This window comes from Pelmatolapia mariae, linkage group LG4, assembly GCF_036321145.2.
Source record: "Pelmatolapia mariae isolate MD_Pm_ZW linkage group LG4, Pm_UMD_F_2, whole genome shotgun sequence".
In the NCBI taxonomy this organism is placed as follows: domain Eukaryota; kingdom Metazoa; phylum Chordata; class Actinopteri; order Cichliformes; family Cichlidae; genus Pelmatolapia; species Pelmatolapia mariae.
In genome coordinates this window covers 1,799,943-1,819,365 of record NC_086230.1, presented here as the reverse complement: position 1 = coordinate 1,819,365, position 19,423 = coordinate 1,799,943, and the positions used below count along the sequence as shown (strand labels likewise).

Below are 19,423 nucleotides of genomic sequence, written 5' to 3'. Positions count from 1 at the left end.
TGGGAAGGAAAAACTCCCTTTTAACAGGAAGAAACCTCCGGCAGAACCAGGCTCAGGGAGGGGCGGCCATCTGCTGCGACCGGTTGGGGTGAAAGAAGGAAAACAGGATGTAATAGTCATTCTCAGTAAACTCTGACTACTTTTGATTGACACAGTTATTCTTATGGATTAAGACTAACTACTTCAGGTTCTGGCAGTCATTCCTGGAACACAGAGTCCAACTGTTTCAACTAACAGATGTTTTTAGGGCATCCAAGTCCCAACTGAAACCCCAGCACCTCTCAATACAAACCTAGTTTTAGGGGAATGAATCCCCAGTGGCTAAAGGTGCTCCCCTTTGGGCTGAGATCTGATGACTGGATGCCATATGAGTACAGTGAACTTAGTGCCAGGTTCAACAAACCAGTGTGAGAGGACCTGTGTGACACGGTGTGTTACCCTACCATCCAGCGACGTCACACTGTGGTCATAAACAGTAGCTGTTCTTTCTGGCCTCACAGACTGCTCAAAGCATATTCAAATGAACAGTGTGATATTACTAGCAGGAGATAAACAGTCAGTGCACACGTACACATCAGCAAGTAGGAGTTTAGGATTTATTAAACAGCACAAAAGTCTTGATATTTCCACATGTACACAAAATCATAAATAGCCCCAAAGTTCCTCCCACCTTGCATCAATGGGATCCCAGTCATTATTCCATCACAATAAGCCAGATTATATAAGCCATATATTTATAAACCATTTACATTTGAACTGAGCAATCTACAGTATTAAGACACAGATGTTAGACATTCGCTCTGTAGAGTCAAAACCAAAAGTAGCTTCTTCATTAATCCTGATTACCGCAGATAGAAAAGGAACCCTACTTATCCTAATGTGCTATTTACATCTTCTAAAAACAGCTCTTTGAAGTCTAGAGCGTGTCTGACAAACCAAAATTAAAAACTTAACCTTGGCTAACAAAATGCTTCTCACACATCACTTGGTAACTACGTTTCGACAAACGTGTAGAGCCTCAGATGATAAAACCATGAATGAAGAAAGAGTCACCGGTGGGTGATCGGCCCGTTTTGGTTTCTTCATGTCATACTGGATAAGATACAGTAGACCAGCCTGGTGCTGAAGCCATTTGGTTTCAATGTTCAATCTGAAAATAAAAATGACCCTCACATGTTTGTAGGCCTGCCACAGCACTTCCTGCCCATATGGGACAGAATAAACTTGGACTAACGACTTCAAACACGGCACCGCCGACACCCTAAAGTATCAGAACAATCCCCTTGGTTGACCGGTGCCCGTGTCCTGTCAGTCTGAGAAGATATCGCATCTTTGAGTTTGAAGCAGAGAAGAAAACCTCACTACTGTGCCACATTTGTACTTGTATACGCTGTCTTACTGATAGCAGGTACGTTTGATGCTACATAGCAGAGGTCTTCATGGGTACCAATAAGACTAAAATCACTAAGCCCTGTGAGGACACCAGTGAGGTGGCTTCATATCATGTTGGGAAGTCAAAGCTTGGCCCATGGGGCCTGTGACTGGATTCATACAGTGTTGGGCCGTGTTGTTCACCATCTCACTAATTGTCTTTATCTGGGTGGCTGGAGCCTGTCAGGGCCAACACACAGCCAACGCTGCAGCAATCACAAAGATCTGAGTCCAAACATTAAATGCGTGAAACACTCAGTAACATATTGTAGATAAACTACTATAACTGAGACCTCCAACATCTCTTTGGGATTTCATTTTAATGATCATCTGTCACAAGCTGGGCCACAAACCTCACTGATCAGTGTTGTGTTGTGCCAGCCTGTGATGACCTTTACTCTGCAGTCAAACCTCCGCCCACTTTGTTTGCTCGTAATTTTATTGAGGCCAGTCGACCGAATCAATATCAAGCATTGAGACTCAGACTGAGTGAACACAGTCATGTAACAAATAGTGCCTAAAACGACCTGTGTGTTGGTCTGCTTTGACTAAAGCCAGCCCGCGTTTACAGCCAGGGCCTACAGTTTAAGTGTCACTCTGGCCTTAGCTTGGCTCTAACGCTAGCGCCTAATAATGATTCAACACTGAGCTGTCAGCTCAAACCGGATTGATCTAGGTTCATATATTTAAAGAGGAAAAACACAAAGTCTTCCAAGAGAAAGGTCGAAGCGTTTCAAAAGTGGAAATCTCAAACCATGAGGAGAAACATCTGCATTTAAGGCCTCGGCACATCTGCAGCTTTGTCCTCCACTTGTTTCAAACAAACTCACACTAATGGAAAAGCCTAAATTCTGTGGTTACACACGGGAAGAAGCCAACTGCACAAAGAAGACCTTAAAAGAGGCATAAATAAATACGTGTATTATCGAAGGACCCGAGGGGTTACAATATTAAGGCAATGCAGTGGCATGTTCTGTTGCTTACTCTCATGGATTTCTGGAGCAGAGATCACACAGATAATTAAACAAAAAGGGGAAAAACTCAAATATGTTAGGGTTCTGATTCCACATGGCAATTTGTTTAGCTTCACAGTAGCGCCCAGCATTACTCATACTGTTTTATAACAACGATGTCAGGAACGAGGCAAAGTGCCCGTCTGACGGCAAACTGCAGCAGTGCAGCAGTTCAGCCTCGTTCCAAACACGCTTACAGCATAAAATTCCCACAGTACAGTCAGTGCAATGCTTAATGTTGCCTCTAAAACACGGAATTACAGTCCCGGAATTGTGGGCAGGTAACACGGATGGCACTGGGGTGAAAAATAAAATAACAAAAGTTTCAAATTAAAAACAAAAACCTTTAATGACAAAGGGAGAAAAGGAGGGATCAAAGACTGTGTGGTCCACAGGCCAGGCCACACCTCGCTCTAGTGGATGTAGGCTCTGTAAACTGCTGAAATGTCATTGTCCGACTGGTCCAGTGCCTTGGCCCGCTTGTAAACCTGCAAAACAGAAAACAACGGCTGGACAACGGAGACAAAATGTTTCTGCTGCCCCAAGGCTCATATGTTAAAGGACAAACAACATGAGTAGGAAACACTTCATTTCTGAAAAGAAAAGTTTTAGAACAAAGAATCACAGAAATTTAGAGGAGAGAGCTATGAGAGCTGTACCTCGTTGGCAGCTGCAGCCATCGGGGTTGGATGGTTGGCCATGTCGCCCATGGAGATGGCTAGCCTTAGGTCCTTCTGAATGTGTTTCAAATAGTAGTCTGGTTTAAAGTTGCCCTGTAAAATATCTGGAAGGGGCAGGAAGGAGGTCATTATAGGCTTGGTTACAGTAGGACCTCATGATATTCATGGAACTTGTTTTTGTCCCAGTTAAGACTAAAAAAATAAGCTGCAGGCTCGATTTGACACGTTCCCCAGTTCAACCATGGATCTTTGACTGTTAGGCGAAACCACTAAACTATGACAACAAATCAAAGTGAGCAGTGACGTCACACTCTGTGTCGACTTACTCTGGCATTTCTGGTCCACAAAGGTGCTAGCCATCTGACCCTGGCACAGGATGTCCAGGAAGGTCTGCTGTGATTGGCCCGTGGCCTGTGCCAATGTTAGCCCCTCTGCAATAGTGGCCATGAAGCTGCCTTGAACCATGTTGAGGATTAGCATCATCCTTGCAGCATTCCCTGCCTCACCTTAAAAACACACACACATACAGGTGTCACACACACACACACACACACACACACACACACACACACACACACACACACACACACACACACACACACACACACACACACACAGTTGTAATCTGGCCCAAATCCTCTGTGCCATCAGTCTGCACTGGCTACAATGATTCACTACAATTTTTATTTACATAGCACCAAATCACAACAAGGCGCTAAAGTAAGGAAGGAAGAAACCTCCCACAGAAGCAGGCTGAGGGAGGGGCGATGGGTTGGGGTGAGGGGAGAGAGACACTGTGGAAGACAGCCACAGATTAATAACAGAGGAGCAGTTTTCATGTTTTCATCTTGTCGATATGGGCTAGTGCAGACTGATAGACAAAGGCACACAAATAACTCAAGTTCCTTTTGCTGCATGTGTGTCCCCTTGGATGTCTAATGCCCAACACTTCATCCGTCTGAATGGGCCTTGCTGAGTGTACTGGACGCTGATCTTTCCGTACCCAGAAAAAACGAGGTCTTGCCCATGGCCTGGAAGCAGCTGCTGCAGTCCTCATAGACCGTCCTGTCGCCAGCTGCCAGGATGACCAGCATCCCGTCGTTGGACAGCTGCTGGCTTCCTGCCACCGGAGCTTCCAGGAAGCGGCCGCCCCGTGACGTGATCACCTGACATTTAAATACTGAATAAGAATTTATTGATACTACGGATACACTCAGCTGCTCCTACTGTGGGTATTTCTAACCAAGATGAAGGCAGCATGAGACAGTTTTAAAATCATGCTGGTGTTTACCTGCGAGAGCTCTGTGATGGTCTCTGGATCGACTGTAGACATCTCTACGTAGCATTTGCCCGGTCTGATTCCTTGTAGCACTCCACTGGGTCCCAACACCAACTTCATAAAAGACAGAAATGTGAATATAGAACGATGTGATTGATCTACATTAGTGTCTTTACCTCACAGGATAACTGTTGGTGTGATTCGGAGTTAAATAAATATCAGCTTTGTCACATCCATCAAAGAGCCACGTTCACACCCATGTTCCTTACAGTGAAACACCAGCTGGCGCCAGCTCGTCACCAGTGACTCAACGTGCAAAAGTCAGAGCACCTTTCTGTTCATTTATAGCCCCGCCCACTTCACTCCTGACAATCCCCACCCACTCACTCTCTGACTGGAAATCTCTGTGCACTTGATTAATGCATGAAATCATTGATCCATTTGACTTTCTTCACGTTTATTCTGTCGTTAGCTTGTTATTTGCAGACTGGTGTTGAACATGCCACGTCCTGCAGTGCAGTGTACTCACGTCTCTGGCAGCCTTAGGGTCAGACACACAGGAGAAGGTGATGTCACACATGGAGGCCACTTCTGCAGGAGTGCGGCCTAACCGTGCCCCCTCCTGGATGAACAGGTCACACTGAAACATAGCAGGGAGGAATCAGCAGCAAGCCACACCCACACCCCTTTCAACCAACCATATCCATGTTGGGCGCTTAAATACTGCTGACTGAATGTGATGGTGTTAGAGACAGCAGCCACTGGGTGACGATGAGTGTGTTTACCTTTTCTGCAGTGCGGTTCCACACTGTCACGATATGACCCATTTTCAACAGGTTGGAAACAATGCCGCTACCCATCAGCCCCAGACCCAGGAAGCCTATTCTGAAGAGCAGAAGCCGAGAACATACAGACCAAAGCATGAAAACGAGTCCTGTGAGCCCTGTGATCAATTTAGCAACAGTGTTGTGTAACCCTGTGATGAGGATGTGCCATACCGTTTATCTGTGGGTGTGATGCTGCCGTTGATCGCTGTGCTGTCTGCTGCTTGGATAGATGTTGACCCTGTGACCTGCACAATCAGAGGCAAATCTATAGAAATCACGCTCACGGGAACTAAACAAATGAAAAAAATAATCACATCTCCTTTGCCTGGTATGCACCGTGCACACATAAAAGTCTCTGTTCCTGCCAATGAACAATCATTTCAAGCATTTCAAAGCAGCCGACATTATTGCTTTTACCTCTTCAATGATCTTCAGGCGTTTGCTAATGGGCTCCATTGACGAAGCTGGCTGTGGGCGCAGAGGTGACAAAGTAAAAACGATGCAACTTATATTTAAAATGAGTCGTTTTTAACGAGCTGTAATTCATACAACATGTTTTCATTTCAAACCAATCGATAATCAGTTAGTGATAAAGCAGCAAAGTGGACAGACTGAGGAGATGATCTGCATCACATTCCTTACAGAACTGGGAATCATCACACCATATCAAGTAACTGGTACATAACTCTGACAGTGTCACCAGCTGTTACTACAGCATGCTTTATAAACACACGTCATCAGTTTTAATTCATCTAATTAACTGAATTATTAGAGGACCAACTTAGACATGTTCTTGAAAACACGTGAGCGTAGAAGTGACTGAGTTTGTGTTGCAGACTAACTGGTGGTTGTTGCAATAAGAAACAATGTTGTGTCAGTGAAACAAATCTTACACCAAATATTGAATTTCATCAGATTTGAAGTGTTGGAGATGCTAAAAACAACTTTTCTCCAGCGGAGATTATGTCCTACTAACATCTTAATGCCTACAACTGTGGTGTCCCAGCTAGTCACCATGGACAGAAGCCCCTGATCCAAAACTAACCTTCAAGCTAAACTCATGTTTGCTGTTGCACACATGGACAAGCCAAACTTTAATGTCCAGATGAGACAAAGATCTAAGGCCTTCAAAATGAAGAACACTGTACCACCTGTCAGGCAGCATGGATACTGGCACACTGCACAGAATGAATGGAATAAAAAACCTCAAAATTCTCCGACACAATTGGGTTTTCCAACAGGACAATGATCCCAAACACACCATAAACTGGTTTTGAAAAGCAGCCTAATGTCCTTCCCAAAGGCCCGACCTCAGACGTATTAAACACTGGTCCATGCCAAGAAACCAAACCAACCAATTTAACTGAACTCCTGAGTGCTGATGGCTCCCAGAGCATGTAACCAGGTGTTGGTGCAGGTATGTGTGTGTGTGCGAATCAGAGAACATTCTAGATAAATGGAAACCAATTTCTTGTTTGTTGTTGTAAAAAAACATTAGAAACTTAAATGAGCCCGTCATTCATGCCTATGTGGAGCATATGGAAACCTCTGACCACATGTTTCTGCTTACCTTTTCAGACTGGCTGAGCAGAAAGTGGTGAAAATGTGGATCATCCTTCACAGGCTACAACACAATCAGAGTGCAGTGGATGAGTGTTCATACAGACGTGCAGTGAATCATGTTCTAAAGCTCCTGCAGCAATCTGATTAAAAGCTAATGTTGGCAGCCTGTCTACACTGTTTTAAAAGAAATCATTTGAGGTAAACATCAACACACAGCACATTAAGGCACGGTGGTGTTTGCATCATGCCATCTTCCCACAGCCACGCTGGCCTCCACTCACTGCCTGCAATGATCTCACCTGCAGCCTCTCACACACAGACGTTTTAGAGATACACTCCTGCAGAGCACCAGTTTCATGATTTTATGAATTTTGGGCTTAACTGGGGAAGCAGCAACGAGTCTTAAGCCACACCTTATTTCCTTCATTTTATCTTAGGAAAATGACAAGTAGGTGTAACAGCTGTAAACAGACATGAAGTACAGTATTTAAGTTTGTACTACTCTAATGAGCCTGAAAGAGAATATTTGGTTCAACTCAATTTATATACACAGCATTAAATCACAACAACAGTCGTCTCAAGGCGCTTTATATTGTACAATAGAGCTTACAATAATAGATACAGAGAAAAACCCAACAATCAAATAACAAGTGCTTGTGAGCAAGCACTTTGGAGACAGTGGGAAGGAAAAACTCCCTTTTAACAGGAAGAAACCTCCGACAGAACCAGGCTCAGGGAGGGGCGGGGCCATCTGCTGTGATTGGTTGGGGTGAGAGAAGGAAGACAGGATAAAGACATGCTGTGGAAGAGAGACAGAGATTAATAACAGGTATGATTCAATGCAGAGAGGTGTGTGGAAACACAGGGAGTGAGAAAGGTGACTGAAGAAGAAACACCCAGTGCATCATGGGAATCCCCCAGCAGCCTACACCTATTGCAGCATAACTAAGGGAGGATTCAGGGTCACCTGGTCCAGCCCTAACTATATGCTTTAGCAAAAAGGAAAGTTTGAAGCCTAATCTTAAAAGTAGAGATAGTGTCTGTCTCCTGAATCCAAACTGGAAGCTGGTTCCACAGAAGAGGGGCCTGAAAACTGAAGGCTCTGCCTCCCATTCTACTTTTAAATACTCTAGGGACAACAAGTAAGCCTGCAGTGCGAGAGCGAAGTGCTCTAATAGGGTGATATGGTACTACAAGGTCATTAAGATAAGATGGGGCCTGATTATTTAAGACCTTGTATGTGAGGAGCAGGATTTTGAATTCTGGATTTAACAGGAAGCCAATGAAGGGAAGCCAATACAGGAGAAATCTGCTCTCTCTTTCTAGTCCCTGTCAGGAAGACAGGAAGAAATACATACATATTTGTTTAATATGTGCATTGAAGGACATGTCCTGGTCAAAAATGACTCCAAGGTTCCTCACTGTGTTACTGGAGGCCAAGGTAATGCCATCCAGAGTAAGCCATAAGCCATATTCATAGATGTCACAGAAGTCTCCAAAAGTCGATTCTGTTCATCTGGACGTAGCGTTTTCAGTGGGAGAAACGTTTCGTCATCATCCAGGTGACTTCTTCAGTCTCAGCTGACTGCAGGTTTCCCCAATCTTATAAAGCTGAGACTGAAGAAGTCACTTGGATGATGATGAAACGTTTCTCCCACAAAACGCTACGTCCAGATGAACAGAATCGACTTTTGGAGACTTCTGTGGGATGATTATTGGTAATTTTTTTCTCTAATGATTAAAATGTTATTTGTGAAGAAGTTCATGAAGTCATTACTAGTTAACGTTAAAGGGATGGTTGGCTCAACAGAGCTCTGACTGTTTGTCAGCCTGACTACAGTGCTGAAGAGAAACCTGGGGTTGTTCTTATTTTCTTCAATCAGTGACGAATAGTAAGATGTTGTAGCTAAAGAATAAACACACCATTCCAACACGCTCCAAGTTTTCAGTCAACAGCTCTTGGGAATCATTTAGTTGGAGCACAAATTCTACTTTTTTCACAGATTTATGCTAAGTGGCCTGCTGAGTCAAAAAGCAGCCAATGTCCCAAGAACAAGTTGGAAAGAATTCCAGAAAGCTGGAAAACTATTACTATGGACTACTTACAAAAAGAACAAAATTAAAATACTGGCAGCAGCCCTCAGCATCTCAGTAGATGTAACTGTTTTATGAAAATCCTACGTTGCTTCATTTCCATGTTATCACATTCACAAACCTGGGAGTCGCCGTTGCACAACAAAACCTTATCAGCCAGCTGAGGGGTGAACAGCTCTGGAAAAGGCTCCTCAGCAGTAAAATATAAAGAAATAAAGGGTGGCTCCAGACTTTTGCACAGTGCTATAATTGTTATTATGGAGGCAGCCGTCAGCGGATCTGTGATGCAAACATACACGTGGCCCTGGTTTTTAAGGTGGCCCTGGTTTTTAAGGTGGCCCTTGGTGCGGCTTGTTAAAGGGGTAAAAAGAAAACACAGGATCTGAAATGAATAGAAATATAAGATTCAGATCTGTAACAAGTGCTGCATGCTGCATGTAGCATAAAGCTAGCTGGCACTCATAACTTTGGTTAATTACGAGAGGACGATGCAACTCTTCTGCCTGTGAACGTTAGCATACTGGAGTTACAAAACAGGACAACGTTAACATGGAAATGTGTGTTAGTTTGTACCACAAAGTGCAGATTGAACTCGGATACTTATCACTTCTATTAAAATGAGGTGAACCCACAAGTTCACTGTCCTTCTCTATGCAAGTAGAAACCAGTGACATTTGCAAAGGCCCCAGTTACAGACTGGTTCACGGCTCCATTTTAGCCAAAAACTGATTGAACTAGCTTTACGTCACTAAAGGAACATGCAGGTATTTCTGCCTAACACGACGGACAAAGACGAAAGAGGAAATGGATGTTTTGCATAGACCGAAAATTAAAACAAGGAAACGTGATGAACCAGGCATCAGAGCCTGAGGAGCAGCTGACTCTCACTGCACTAACATGAGGGCTTGAACTGCTTCCTGGGACAATAATTAGCTCTAACGTAGAGTAGCAGGCTAACGTTTGGACACCTTCACCCACCCAAATGTTTACTGACAAATAAAAACTGTTACTGTCTGCATTGTTTTGGTGGGTGAGCTGTTTCCATACGTACATATACAAACCTGTCAAAGGGCATTTCATTCAGCGCGGTCACATCCCTGTAACCAGGGACCAGCTCGGTCCTCATTACACCGCCGAGGCTGCCTGCTTCCTAACCTGTCAGTGAGGGTCAGGAAGCAGGCAGCCAACTAAACTGAAACTACGGAGGGTTTAAAAACAAAATATCAATTTTCCGTTTCAAATTGATTTTAGCTTGAATAAAGCGACATCGATTCATTCAATCCTGAATCCATTTTTAAATATAAATGTATTTTGCCAGAAACTCGGGTTAAAGCTCACAAAACTATTTCACCACCACCAAACAGCTAAAGCAGTAAATGAGAGCAGGAAGACGGATTCTGCACAAAGATGTAAACACAGAGCGTGGATCGATCACCCGACAGCACGTACGCAGACACGCCGGGTGCTGAACGCCGACATCTCACAGATTCTGATGCTGCAGGTTTCATCACTCTGACCAAAATCCACTGAACCAGCAGCAAAAGAAGATCAAACTACATGTTTGATAAACATCGTCATTAATTCACACTCACTCACTTCCTGCACAGCTCTGTCTCTCTGTGTACTTCAAGAACAGTTTCCAGTCTCAAATCTCTGTTTTCTGCATTATTTGTACAGCGCAGCTTCAAAAATGACTTTGGACAAGAAAGCCTCATTTCTGCTGTTCAACACTGAAGAAATGTCAACTTTTACAAATGATGCCAAGTTGCAAAACTCTCAGCTGTGTCTCTAATCAAACCTCTGTAACTGCAGCAGCATCAGGTCATGTTCAGATGCTGATTCATGCTTTTCTTCAGCTTTTGTTCTACTGCAGAATATTTTTAAGGTTGTCTGCTGTACAAAGTATGTTTTCCTGTTTTATCCTCAGTTACTTTGACACAAAGGCCTCTGCTGTGGTGTCAGTGCTGAAAAATGATCTGAATTATAATATTTCTCAGTCAAAAATGAATCAACTCAGTCCTAGAAACCGAATCCCAGCCCTAATCAAAGCTCCATGTGGCACTGAGCCTGCACGCAGGGTTGCTGACCATTTCAAGATCACAGCACCAAACACTCTGAGCAGTCACAGAGAGCACCAAACAAGTCAGAAGGGAAAGGTCTGCAGTTGCTGGTGAATTAAAGCCAAAGATTAAGGTCAGGTAGAAGTCAAGACAAGGCTTGGTGGGAGGGGGGCGTTCACCTACGCTGCTTTCCCATTTGAATCCCGAGCCCGGTCCAGCCCCCAGCCTCTCAATAGTGGATGGCTCGGGGTCAGAGTCAGCTAAGTCCTTAAGGAGGAAAAAAGACACATATTCACCTTTAAATCAGTGAGAAATCTGCAGAGGTCAGTGTCTGCTGCAGGGGGCGCTGTCTCTATCATGTGCAGGAGACTCGACTGGATTATTTTTACTTTGTTTAAACCATCACACATTACTAACAGGAAACAGATGAACTATGAACAGCAATGGAAGCTGGATGTGGTTCACTTTGACTCACTAGTCCTCCACACTGTTTGTTTCTGTTGCTACAAAATGTAACTCAGGTGTTTTTTTATAATAATATTCCAGCAAACAGTCCAAGCAGGTTTAATTCTGATATTTTAGACAAGCACTGACAGGAAGGGAACCGTTTTTAACGTTTACAATAAAATACAGTTATCTTCACTTCACAGTGGTGTTGTTAGCGTCTGAACTGACCTTCTCAGAGGGGTCCTTTAGGGCACTGAGGTCCTCATCATCCTCATCCAGAATCTTTAGTGGCTTGTTGGGCGTCTTCTTTCCTTTTGAGTCTCCTTTGCCATCTGAGTTCTTTCAAAAACACACACAGTGTCACTGAGCTGCCAAACTGAATGTGTTTACTCACACGTCATGAGAAACGTCTCAGTGATGAGACGTGTTTAAGTTTATGGAGAGAAATCTGCCTCAAAACAGTTACAAACAGGGCTGCAACCGTTCATCCAGTAATTCTGTAAATGAAAAATTCGACTCGATGCTTCGTTTAACACGCGGCTCTCACCACTGTCACCATGGAAACGCGAGTGCACATTTGCCACGACAAACAGACGTGCAGTGGAAACATAGTTGGTAGCAGCAAACCAAAACAGAGTCTGGCAACAACGAGCCCACGCAGACCCAACAGCAGCAGTGATGGTGACACGGGGACAGTTCAACGCAAAGAGGCGGAGCCAAAAGAAAATGTGTTTTCCAAAACAGCCGGAAAAAGCTAGCGCGAGTCCTTCATCCAAACAGCTGATCAACAAACTCCGACGTGAGGAAAAGCAACCTCTGTAGCTGCTCCGTCCACACAGCACAGAAAACATGTTTCAGACTCAACGTGAAATAATATCAGATGCTGTCTTCATTCAATTATATTCAGAGTTTTCACAAGCCAATAAAAATGTACCAGTAAAACTCTGAGCCGCTGAATTATTATTAACATGAATTAACACATGCACCATTGTCCGAGCACACGCTGGCTACTTCACTGCAGCCACCACGTTACAGGCTTACACACAAACTCAAACATGAACACAACAGATCGACCTCATGCACGACATGAAGTGTTTCGACTATTTTTGCTTTTAAGAAATTTTTTGCTTTTATTTCTTTTTGCTGCTTATCTGTATTTAATTTGATTTAATTGTAATAACTGTACAGCACTCTGTTTTTGGTAACTATTGTCCTTGATGTAAACATGTAAAGAATTGTGTGTGTTTCTGTCCTGTTTGTTTGTTTGTTTGTATCTGTGTTTTTCTTGCTGCTGTTACAACCAAACTTCCCCTTGTGGGACAATTAAAGGATTCTTCTACTTGATTTATCGATGGAACCGAGGACAGATTACTCGATTACTCGATTACTAAAACGTTCGATAGCTGCAGCCCCAACCTAACCCACCATGAACCCCCCTCTGCACCACACCACGAGGATCCATGTGTTGTGTGGAAGCTGAGACTGTCACAGCTCCAAACTGTACCTACCAGTAAAACTATTACTATACAAAGGCGTGCACACGGATCACTTCTTCAGTTCAGGTTTGGACAGTTTCCTCATTCAAAACTCTCTCTGTGCGTACAAATGTCTGCTACACGCAACATTTCTCTGTGCACCAGCTGCCATGTGATGCACAGATCACATGGCAGCGTGGGGAGACAGACTTCATGCTGCCAGCTTCACACACATCCACAAATGTAAGCTGCATTCAAGACCCAGTGTAAACCTGGGACATCTGGGCTTCTTCTAAACAAACAGAACGACCAAAGGACAGATGTATGGTTACAGACAGCACACAGCACCCTGTGAAGGTTAGCTTGTGGTTTAAATAAGCTGCTGCTACATGCTAACATGTTCAGGGTTAGTCATTAAGCTAATATTAGTGTTAGCCTGCTGTTATTAGATAACAGTAAGATTTGAATCAAATATCTTTTATAGTGTCTGTAACTGGTAACAAGCACAACAACAACAACAACAACGATGCCCACCTTTTTTGTGGCATTCGTGTCACATATCAATTTCGCCACGGGACGCTCGGCCACGTTGCTATGACGACAACCACGCACGTTAGTAGAACCAGACTGTAACGGAAAACCAGTCGATCCGAGGCGATCTGTGGCGAATCGATCCAAATAGGAACTTAAAAGCGAGCTTTAGAAGAAGCCCAGAACTGGGACAAGAACACAGCTTACATCTGTGGATCTGTGTGAAGCTGGCAGCATGAAATTTGTCTCAGAATCCGACGCAGGCATGTGATCTGTGCGGATCAGGCGACTGGTGCACTCATATTTTAGGGTTTGTAAGTGATGGAGAGGAACGTTGCATGCAGTAGACAGCTGGATGCACAGAAAGACAAAAGCATCCCATTTGTGAAGCTGAACTTCCTAAACTGTGCGTAAATGATCAGCATATAGTTTTACGTGTGGTCAGATTGCTTCGTATTTGTGTGTGGATTGAAGCATGTGCTCTAAAGTTACACGTAACTCACTGCACCTGGCTCGTGCTGCAACCACTGAGGCTCATTTTTCTCCATACGTGCTCCATGTTGGTATTTGTTACACTGAAAAAGGAAATGATGAGAACAGTGTGCAGTACGTTCTGCAGCACTTCAGTTTTTAGATTTGAATCTATGAGGCACCAACCTCTGCTCCATTTACACTGGAGAGCGCCTGCTTGACCCAACACATCCATGACCCATGAGATACATCTACACTCAGCAGCTATGCAGAGGGAGCATGTGACATTACACACTCCACAGTAGCACCCCTGCTAACATGGCAGTCTAATGCTTTATGGTTATTACCAGCAACATTAATCACATGCCCCCGAATAAAACATTAGCAACCTGACAACAACATTTCAGCTGTAGACCTGCTGTACAGTGCATCGGGCATTTACAAGCCACACCAGTCCAAACGTCATCCACCTACCCTCACATCTCATGTGATGAAGGTGATGTAGAGCCTAGTCTTTGCTCACAAAGACACAAAAACAAATGTCAGAGGAAATGATGTAATCATACATAACACACAGAGTGCACTCCCATCTCCATGGTGATGATCACCTTTGATTTCTCAGTCCTACATCCTGTGGATTACTGACAGCTTTTCATCGTGCACACCTCAGACTCTCAGTACAGCTCTGGGTCACGCCACCTACAGACACACTGTCTCAAAGCTGCAGTGGTTGGATGTACTAGTGCTGGACTACGGGAGGAACCTCCTTCTTCTGAATGTGAATAAGACAAAAGAGATGCTGACTGACTTCAAAAGGAAGAGGAAGACTACACCACCCGTGGGATGTTGATGTGGTGGAGAAATCCAAGAACCTGGGCATCCACATCATCAACAGACCAACACAGAGGCTGCATGCGAAGAGGACGAGCAGGCTCTGCTTCCACAGGCAGCTGAGATCCTTGGAGTGTGTGCTCTGCTGTCGAGCAGTATCACAGCTGGTGACACCAACAGACTGAACTCGACAGGAAGACGGCCTCTGTGATTGGCTGCATACTGGACACATTAAATTGTGTTGGTGACGAGGTCAGTGAACACACTAATCTAGGAGTAACTCCAATACCCTGATTAGAAAAGTTCTCAACATTAAGCCAACGCTGGCAGCAGTTTTAAACAAGACGTCTGTTACACACCGCGACGAGCAAACAGTCGGAGCTGTTGAGACGGTGAGCTCAGGTCAAGTAAAAGAAAATATGTCTGTAGCATCTTTCCTGTATCACCGGTAAAACTTTCTCTTGGAAAAAGCTAGCAGGAATCCCAAAGAACTGCTTGAGCCAGTCGACGTGATGTGCAACACTGTTCGCGAGGGTGAGAACGGCAGGTACACTGGATATCCAGAGGAGCATCGTTTCTAACAGACTGATTCATCTCCATAAACCTGGGTAAGGAAGAGGCGGGACCAGGACCAGCGATGCTTTCGCTGTCCCGTGTGACCACTGCATTCTGCAGCTACAGGTTTATGCTTTGTAAACAGCAACCTGCAGGGCAGCAGGCTGCTCTGCACTGAACTCCTGCAGCTCCTGTTGTTTTAGTGTGATTACTAGGCCCCATCGTCATCGTCAGCATGTGAAGATTTCCACATACAAACTCAGTTTTACAAAAAGCTGAGAGCACGCAGCACCACAGCTGTGGGTCCTGGGGTATGTGGGGACGTGGCCACAGACTTTGTGTCACTTCTCTGACCATTAACAGCACACGGGTCCCTTTTAATGTTCTTGATTAAGAAAAAGAAATAAAACAAAGAAAAACAAACACCTGTTTGTGGACAGTCTATGTGAATAAAGACACTGAGCAAAAGGCTCAGCATTAATTAGGCAAATTACTGTGGTGCTGCTTGCTATAAACTTAAAACCTCCACCAGAAAACTCCAGTCATCACGTACGGGGTTACATCTAAGTAGACTGTGATTTTTCTGCATTTTTTCGGTGTTAGGTGTCGTGGTTCACCTGTTCTTTCCCCTTTGCTTTCTTTAAGAAGTCCTCCACTGCATCAACAGCTTGCTGGAAGCGCTTTCCTTTATTTATCTTGATCATCTCTTCTTTGTGGGCATGGTACGGCTTCAGCTGTTCTACTTTGATCCAGGCACTGGAGACACACAGACACACAACTCTCCCGTATCAGCTGGAGAAGGCACAGCATGCTTGGCCAGAACAGGAAGCTGATGATCCATACTTACTGGTCCTCTGTTCCAAAGAACTTCACAAAGTGGCATTTCTTGCCCCTGGGCTTTTTCAGGTCCTTGGGGGGGCTCACTATCTGAAACGAGAGTGTTTTGGTGCAACGTTAGCGTCATTTTCTTAATTTAACAAACGCACGGACAAGCTGTGGCTCCTTACCTTTCCTGGCCATGGTGGGTAACGACCGAGCTTCCCCCTGAAATAAGACCACACAGTTAGCACCGAGCCCGTGATCTTCACAGTTCACTGTACTTTATCTCAGCAGGTCCACAATGAGCTGGTGGCTTTGGCAACGCGATACATCGGCTAACATTATCAGTGACATCCAAAGTCAGACTCTACATGAACTGTCAGATAAAGAAAAACTGGGCCAAGCGCGGATCACTCCCGGGTCTGTGTGGCATCAGCTGCCCGCTGCCCGCCTCAAACCCCAGCGGTGTTGATTCGGTACTAAAGTACTGAGCTAGCAGTCTGAGCGCTAACAGCAGGATTCACAGACGGCTTGTACTGATCAGTACCCGTGCTCAGCTCGCGGCGCTCGGTGGGATTTGTCCCCGTACCTCCGCACTGCCCTCGCCTTCTCAGCACTTGTTCGGCCCGGTTTCACTCAGATTGCTAACTGCGTCGTCTGCCACCCTCCCGTGGTGCCGGTGTAACGGTCTCAACAAACAAATGCGCAAATGTGTGGAAATCAAGCCTTTACGAAAAACTTGCAAATGTGCCCGCCCGCAGTAACACGGAAGCCGAGCGCAGACATCCGCTCAGGCTCCGCTGCTAGCAAAGATCGTCACAGACCACAACATTTCCACGAGCCGAGGCACTGAGTCCGTGTAACGTAGGTCTGCACGCACACACACACGACGGCGAATAAAATGATCTTCAAAGACAAGTTTGCATGGGGGAAAACAGCTACCTCGTTTGGCTTTAAACCGTTACCTTAGCTTGTTTGCTAGCCAGCAGCTAGCGTCGGCTGCAGGCTGAGTCAGCTCGGTTAGCGATTTGTTTGGGTCGGCTATCCACTAACCCAGCACGGGAAACACTTGCAAGGATTACACCTGGTTTACGGCACGGAGGAACATCACTGCCACACGTCCTAATGCAGCGCTGCTCTGTGGTCCGCAGACAGGAACCGGAGCACTCAACCTTGTCTAAAGGTTACTCACCACACTAGATCCCCGATCCTCAGATGCACCGTCGCCATCTTACAACTTTAATAAAACGTCGCACTGAATGAGAGGAAAAGACAACACACACCCACTAATCACATGTGAGGCCAGCCCCACCCCTTTCTCATACGTCACATCCGTCGCTCTGTTGTTTACTACACATTTCAAGCAGCAGCAACAGCAGCGTGCACAGTATCTACAGCATATCTTTCATACACACATAACGATATAAACCCACAGTAAGAAATGACTCAGCCACGGGGAGCCACACGCTGGTCCCAGGCCTGCAGAAACGGGGAAGGTTACATCGGGAAGGGGATCCGCCAAAAAGCCGTGGCCGAATCAAACTGCCCATTATTACAAAAATGCGCTTTCCACATAGGGTCGACCAACTCTGCTGCTGCCGCTGCCTGAAGACAAACGAGAAGGAGGGAGGGTGTGAGAGAGGCGATGGGTGTGTGGAGGGAGAGCAGGTGGAAAGGAAGCGAGGTCAGGAGCACTGGAGGTGGATTCAAGTTGTTCTACACAGGTGTGCGGTGACAGTAAATGGGAGTGCTTCTTATATAATGCTTTCCTACGTTACGTGAGCACTCAAAACACTTTACACAACATGTCTTATTCATCATTCAAGGACATCTTTCTGTCTAACATTCACACATTCATACTCCGATGAACGTATCAGGAGTGACTCTGGATTCCGTATCTTGCCCAAGAATCTTTGTCATGCTGAGCTTGTTTTACCGTTTCTCATTTTTGAGTGAGCAGTAATGAGAGCTGTCACCTGTCATGTGTGAAATCTTGTGGGCTCTGAGGTGGTACCGGGGACTTTCCTCGGGACCTGTGGCTTCTGGACCTAGCACCTCAAACCTGTTAGACACAGTAATGATCCCGATGGTGGAGTGCCGCAGGACTGTCTTCCTTCTTTGCACTCCCCTTGGATGACTGTGCAGGGTGCAGGAGCCTGCATAGTAAGAACAACCCTAGGCTTCTCTTCAGCACTGTAGACAGGCTGACAGAAAGTTAGAGCTCTGTCGAGCCAACCATCCCTTTAACCTTAACTAGTAACGATTTCACAAATTCCTTCACAAATAAGATTTTAACCATTTGAGAATTGGGGTGGATGAGGTTAGCCCTGAGTTCCTGAAGGCTCTGGATGTTGTGAAGCCAGCTTTTTACCCTGTTGCCGATACTTGAGGGTGCATGGGAGTTTGCGGACATGGAAAAGGCATTCGACCGTGTCCCTCAGGTGTTCTTTTGGAGGTGCTTCGGGAGTAGGGGGTGTCTGGCCTGCTGCTACGGGCCATTCGATTCCTACACAACTGTTCCAAGAGCTTGGTCTGCATAGCCAGCAATAAGTCGAACTTGTTCCCGGTGGGAACGAGCCTCTTCCTCACAGAAAGGGTGAGGAGTTCAGGAGTAGGGGTTCAGAGTAGAGGCGCTACTCCTCCACATCAAAAGGAACCGGTTGAGGTGGTTTGGGCATCTGACAAAGATGCCTCCTGGGCCCTGGGCCAGATCCAGGACACGCTGGAGAGATGAACTCTTGGCTGGCCTGGGGACACCTTGGCGTTCTCTCGGACAAGAGGTGGCTGAGGAGAGGGAGGTCTGGGCTTTTCTGCTTAGGCTGCTGCCCCTGGATAAGTGGAAGAAGATGGAACGATGGACCTTCACTCCATTTCCAGAGTGTAACAATCAATCTTAAATGCCCATGGTGTTGATTGCTACTAATGACAAGAAATAAAGCCGTTTCAACGCTTAGGGCTGAACCATTTTTTAATGGTGGTTGTGGGGCAACACTATGCAATACATTCAGATTTAGAAATTATATATTTATTGTTAATTGTAGCTAACTTATTTTAATAAACAACACTCATAACAAATCATATGCAAAACTACGGTGGCAGCATGATTGTGCCACAAAGTCCCTGAATTCATTATTATCCCTGAAAAGCCTTCAGCTGCTGCAGTGAATATACTGACAACAACTAGAAAGAGAGAGTGCGGTTGTCCTATACTGGCTTCTTTTCATTGGTTCCCTGTTAAATCCAGAATTTAAAATGCTTCTCATCACATACAAGGTCTTGAATAATCTGGCACCATCTCATATTAATGACCTTATAGTACCATATCACCCCATTAGAGCACTTTGCTC

The 19,423-nt window shown here is 45.1% G+C and overlaps 1 protein-coding gene across 2 annotated transcripts; it reads right to left on the bottom strand.

Moving 5' to 3' along the window:
- Window positions 1-2,767: 2,767 nt before the first annotated feature.
- On the bottom strand, window positions 2,768-17,357 carry glyr1 (glyoxylate reductase 1 homolog (Arabidopsis)). Of its 2 annotated transcripts, XM_063471081.1 has the most exons (16): window positions 17,269-17,357; window positions 16,265-16,301; window positions 16,105-16,184; window positions 15,875-16,013; window positions 11,623-11,733; window positions 11,131-11,214; window positions 6,801-6,854; window positions 5,648-5,698; window positions 5,402-5,475; window positions 5,189-5,288; window positions 4,933-5,043; window positions 4,416-4,517; window positions 4,128-4,290; window positions 3,451-3,630; window positions 3,104-3,228; window positions 2,768-2,932 (listed from the first exon to the last, which is right to left on the bottom strand). In XM_063471081.1, exons 1-16 carry the CDS (start codon window positions 17,304-17,306, stop codon window positions 2,858-2,860), a joined length of 1,524 nt encoding a protein of 507 aa, XP_063327151.1. In that variant the 5' UTR covers window positions 17,307-17,357; the 3' UTR covers window positions 2,768-2,857. The 2 variants fall into 2 exon arrangements, with proteins under 2 accessions (XP_063327151.1, XP_063327153.1); XM_063471083.1 differs by lacking the exon at window positions 11,131-11,214.
- Window positions 17,358-19,423: the final 2,066 nt, after the last annotated feature.

Excerpts from the sequence above, each read along its gene's own strand:
- glyr1 (XM_063471081.1), bottom strand. The coding sequence starts at position 17,306 with ATGGCGACGGTGCATCTGAGGATCGGGGATCTAGTGTG. Across the intron at positions 11,215-11,622 it reads TAAAGGACCCCTCTGAGAAG|GACTTAGCTGACTCTGACCC; the intron begins GTCAGTTCAGAC and ends TTCCTCCTTAAG. Across the intron at positions 2,933-3,103 it reads TGGCTGCAGCTGCCAACGAG|GTTTACAAGCGGGCCAAGGC; the intron begins GTACAGCTCTCA and ends TCTGTTTTGCAG.